Source organism: Plasmopara halstedii (genome assembly GCF_900000015.1).
Source record: "Plasmopara halstedii genome assembly, contig: Scaffold_555, whole genome shotgun sequence".
In the NCBI taxonomy this organism is placed as follows: Eukaryota; Oomycota; class Peronosporomycetes; order Peronosporales; family Peronosporaceae; genus Plasmopara; species Plasmopara halstedii.
The window spans coordinates 1,676,140-1,681,486 of NW_020187475.1; the positions used below are offsets into that span (position 1 = coordinate 1,676,140).

Genomic DNA, 5,347 nt, shown 5'->3' on the forward strand with positions numbered 1-5,347 from the left:
TGAATTGTTGTTCATATTAATGTATTTAGGTAAAATTTAGTACTCCTAGATACTTTTTGACGTGTGCAGCCAGCGCATGTTCTTCTTCCGAGTCTCCAAGCGCTACACTCTCGCCGCCAAAGTCTGAAGGGATGTTTTCTAAGTCAATAAGTGTCTCTAGTTCTTTCAGAATCGCGCTACCCTTAAGCATGTGAACCTGTGAAGATCAAATTACTCCATTCAAAATCCTTTTTCGAGCAAAACACCATTCAGTCATACCTTTTCGCGGGTGACAGGATCAATCATTGGCTTTACCATGCGCCAGATCATATTAAACCAGCCGGGAATATTGATAATAAAAATGTGAGCACTCCGCTCTGGATAATGTTCTCCGGTGAATGCGGAAGCGCGCTTGATAAAATCCAGTACTTCACCACCAAGATCGTACATGCCGATGCCTGACACATCCAACACCGTGATCGACCGACCCAAATCGTTAGGCTCTACCACTCGCCAAAGATACTCAGTAATGTACATATAGTGACGCAGTAGGTCATCAATGGAAAGCCCCTCTCGCTTAAGTGCTGGCAAATCAATTTTGCCGGGTCGCTCGTAATATACAGGATGTCCATCACGAGTCCTGCCGTGAAAGTATTGCGGATAGCTACGTTTAATAATCTCAAAATTCGGGTGTGGCGTCACCAAAATATTGTCTATGTTGTTTTCTTTGCGCCATTTCAATGTAGCCAAATATCTCGCGCGACCTTTCTCTTCATCACCCTTTTCACCTGCAATAAATCGTGGTGAGAAAGCAATCGGACCGCCGCTGATCGAACTGCATTCAGCGTCGTTACTTGCTTCAGATTCAAGGTATGTCTTATCAGACAAGACTGGTTCTGTTTCTTGATCGGCTTCAACCACCTCAATTTTGTCAACGGTAAAATAAACCATAAGATCATTCTCTGCTTTAACTATGGATTTTTTTGGTCCTCGAACGGGAGTCAATACGGAGCCTGATCGCATCCGACTTTGCGTTTCTGTTAGACTACACAGCCAGAACATTTAATGATTATTGAAGCGAATTTGTGGTACTAGCGAATCAAGGATTAAACGTACCAGAATACAAATTGTGTTATTTGAGACACCGAAAGAATCATTCCGAGTACCATTGTAATCTTCATCAGACCAACAAACGGTATCGCGCAGTAAAGCGAGATCAAACAGCTCAGAAGAAATAAGCCGCCAAGTGTGCCGGGAAATGCCACTGTAAACGTTGAGGGCAGTGAAGGTATCACAGGCTGAGGACCAGAATCTCTTCTAGGCATCTGTACAGGTGGAGCTACAATACATCGGAAGGAAACTATGCGACAAAGAAGAAGGCAAACGATTAAAAGAGTGAATTGAGAAAAATGGGCCACCAATTACCGAAAACTTTAGAAATCGACACGATGTGAGGTCGGAGTGGTTGGCTGCGAGTTGGTGTTGTCAGCTCGATCTGTTTCGGGCTCGTGAGCAGACTCTGAAGATCGTTCCCCAGCATGCGCCGAGATATGTACACCTCTTCGCCGTCACTTAATGTTACAACACATGTGTCTTTTTGCCCAAACGAGCCAAGCAAGAATTCCACTTCAATCTCCACATTGCGCTTGACCACTTTTTCGGATATATTCGGACCGTTTAAGGATCCAGAGACAACACTTACAACCAGTACTTTTGGAGCTGGACGCTGGCAACAATTACAATATTGTTACGGAAATCATACCTAGCTAAAATGCTCAAGTGATATCACAACGTTCCTACCGTCATGGTCGGTGCTGCTGCCACGTCGATCGGTATTTCAGTCACCTTATGTACCGCTGCGTCTGCAAAGTTGCTATGACCACGTAATGTAACACCATACTCATGTTCCCTTAGCCTCAGTTTTGATCTCAACAACCCCACCAACTTACCCCGACGCCACTGAAATAAATGATTGCATGGTCTCCACGGTCCATCGAGGTGCGAAATGTACACTTTTGCCAGTGTGGACTGCATTATTGATAATACTTGTCCAGCTGGATGCATATTCAAGCGAGTCGGCGCGAAGAAACAGCAACAGCGTTTTTCGTTTCTGCTTTGATTCGCAAAGGAGACTTAGAACTCTCATAGACAACACCTTGTGTACGATTGACTAAATTTTCGTACCGATAGAACTGCAACAAAAAACGAAGAGTGACCAGATTCTTCAGCCCCTGATGGGGCGTCTTCGGGCATGACAACTTTAGAGTAACCGATATCCGATAGCAGCACTTGACCGCGCTCCTTTCCAAAAAGCTCATGCTCCTCCACTTTTCGATAATAATGTAAACTTCGTGTAGATAAGATAAAAATACGTTTTGCCCAGCCACCGCGCACAGCGCCATCGCGGCGCTTATCTAACAGTCCCGAAGCCAAAATGCCTAAGTGCGTACCGGGAAACAATCCAGGCAATGACACAGTGCGATATCCCTGGAGCAATTGCGTGGTGAGAGAACCCGATGAGGAGCTCATGCGGCTCACTCGTGGCGATATGCAGTCACTGGAAGAAGTGGTGGACGGTGGTGCCGACGACATAAGCGAGGGGACTCGCGTAAGAGAAGTTAATAAGAAACACGACGCGTGAAGATTGGCTGAAATAAATATTAAAATACGGCATGTGGACCACAAAAACAATACTTCAATGATGTTTGCTCAAATGTGTTACAACTATTCTCAATCATGGTACAGCTGTGTTTTAGTTCGAATTTCATGAACACCATCATACATCTGTTTGCATTTCTCTATCCACGTTAACAAGCACGCACTGGTACATTGTACCAAGCCAGGTCCACCCTTCTTCGCATGCTGCATTCTGATTGGTTTAGATTCGGAGACGAGCAGACGTCAAAGAACAAAACCAGATTGGAAAGGGTTTTTTCTCGTTTTTCTCCTTTATTCCCTTCCATTTCCCGATTAGCAACGTTGAGTTCACGACAAAAACTATTTTCGACATTCTTTAACATCCATGGACGCCAAACAAACTGCGCTGAAGATCAATTACAAGGGTGAGCTTCACCGCTTGCGCGTAGATCTGTCTACATTCTCGCTGGGGGCACTCAATGCACTTTTTGCTGAGACGTTTAGCCTTCCTGTTGGCAGCTTCATAGTTCAGTATACGGACGCCGAGGGCGATTGCCTTAACGTTACGTCGGAAGCCGAGTATGAGGAGGCTTGTCGCGTCTTTTTGAGCGGCGTTGGTGGCGCCAAATCACTTCGGTTTGAGGCTGTCAACCGCTCGGCTTTGGCTTTTCAAGAAAATGTCGCTGACCCAATTTTAAAAGCCATTGAGAAACTTGTTGAGACTTTGAACACAGCTTTAGAGCATGTCAAACGCGAGCCATGGGCTGAAAAAGTTCAGCAGACGGCGAATACTGGGATTAATCAAACAAATGAGGCAATCAAAACTGTTGCACATGATGCTCGCAAGTCTTTAAATGCCGCGCATCAAAGCCTTCAAGAGATTCCGTTCGATCAGCTCGTGAAGGAGACGACTGAGGGGATCAAATGTGCTGCTGAGGGTATAACTGAGTTTGCTAAGGAAGTAGTGGTAGAAATCAAGAAGATGAAAACTCCCACCGCCCACGATGTCGATATCTCTCCAGAGGTGCATCAGCAAAATGAAGCTGATGTTGAAGAGCCGGCTGAGGTCTCTGAAGAGATTCCATTGGCTACTACATGCGACAGTGAATGGGAACAAGTGACAGATCAGGATCAGGCACTTGTGTCTTCCGTCGAGACTACTATTGTGGATGAGACCCCTACTCCTTCTGTCGAAACGGAGGAGGAGGTGAAGTGGTCGGCCGAGCTTGCAATGGTTTATGACATTTTTCCTGGCGTCGAAGCAAGCATTGTCATTGATCGTCTGGAGCAGTGCAATGGCAACGTTCAAGTGGTGCTTAATGCTTTGATGGAGGAGATGTAAACGCCAAATTAAGCGCGTTGTACGTGAGACTTTGGTATTTAAGGCATTGGCTGACTTGATTATGAGTTAGCATAGCTTTAAGTCAGATGCTTGTATTGGTGATTGATTTTATGAATGGCTAATTACGTTTGTTTTATCATCACTGATTTAAATGTTGTAATGCTAAAAATCTTTTTAAATAGCCGCCACTATACAGATCTAACTTCATTTTTGTATGTGGGCAATTTTTATATTGTAGCAGGAAGCGGGATAGACACTACCTTGCTGTATCCCAATGATGCAATTAGCAGCGTCGAAGTTGTATCATCGCAACCAGTGTAAAGAACAATAATTTTATGAAGAGTTTTAACAGGTGCGACGTTTCAAGCATGAAAAGTAAGAAAATAAAAACGAGATATGTCTCGCTTTTTCGTTAGGGGTGAAGAAGAAACGTGACGCCAGCTTGCGAGGTCGAAAAAGAGACTCCTCGCTATCTCTGACACATTACCAACAAACCAGGCGAATTATGGGTTGGCTGTTTTGTTTACAAAGTGATAAATGTATTAAATTAAATGCGCGAGCCAAAAAGTATTTACGTGCTTCCTATATTGCTCCTGGGCTTGCCGTTTCTCCGTGAAAATTCAGATTGGTTAGAAGCGGAACGTCTGTTTAAACCTTTATGAGCCTTCACAAGTTCGAAGGTGACGAATGTCTCCGCAGACAAAACAACGTTTAAGTCTTAGACTTGGTTTTAAGGTATGACCTTATCCTAAGTATGGTGCCGCGGGGCTGCCGTAGCTTTGCGCTTGAGGAAGCGTCTTTAGGTCACTGACCTTTCGTTCTTTACAAGAACAAAGTACTAGTACAGCGGATCGCAATCCGCTGCCTCTAAAAATGAAAAAGCCTTAACCAAGGCAAACGAACACTTCTGTTCAAAACCAAAACTTATTTTTACTTATATTTTTATCCTAATTTTAAGAGTGTAGACTTTCCAAAATAATTACATGTAGCAAAATCTAAATACATGCATAACTACTAGCTACCTAGCCCCGTACCGTATTCTTGTTTGGGTGTGTATAAACGTTATGCACATCTCGTGTGACACTCACACCCCAGTTATTAGGGTTCGTGTAACCCCGTTACACCCTCCGCCATTAAGATTGAGAACATTTACAGTTCCACTCAATTATTGCCTCAACAAGGCTCGCGTGTCCGTTAGACACTGCAACTCAATTTGTTGGAGTTTAACAACTTCTTTGCTCAATGAGCCCTGTGTCCACAACATGCAAAACCATCAAGTCTCGCTAGTTCTGACAGCGAACACGGGCAGAGCCAAATTTCGTCCCGCGCATGCGGTGCGATGTCGGACAGTGCGTCCGCGGCACCGGGGAATGTATATCCTAGGCTCGA

The 5,347-nt window shown here is 44.5% G+C and overlaps 2 protein-coding genes across 2 annotated transcripts; one reads left to right on the forward strand and one right to left on the reverse strand.

Moving 5' to 3' along the window:
- Positions 1-25: 25 nt before the first annotated feature.
- PHALS_11860 (sec14 cytosolic) lies at positions 26-2,508 on the reverse strand (the record flags this gene model as incomplete). The annotated part of the gene is made up of 8 exons (XM_024727297.1): positions 26-196; positions 259-1,024; positions 1,096-1,339; positions 1,405-1,705; positions 1,780-1,852; positions 1,929-2,089; positions 2,164-2,306; positions 2,430-2,508. The coding sequence occupies 8 exons, from the start codon at positions 2,506-2,508 to the stop codon at positions 26-28; spliced, it is 1,938 nt and encodes a 645-aa protein (XP_024577888.1).
- A 493-nt stretch (positions 2,509-3,001) lies between these two features.
- On the forward strand, positions 3,002-3,958 carry PHALS_11861 (Ubiquitin system component Cue; the record flags this gene model as incomplete). Its single annotated transcript, XM_024727298.1, has 1 exon — positions 3,002-3,958. One exon carries the CDS (start codon positions 3,002-3,004, stop codon positions 3,956-3,958), a length of 957 nt encoding a protein of 318 aa, XP_024577889.1.
- Between the last annotated feature and the right edge of the window lie 1,389 nt (positions 3,959-5,347).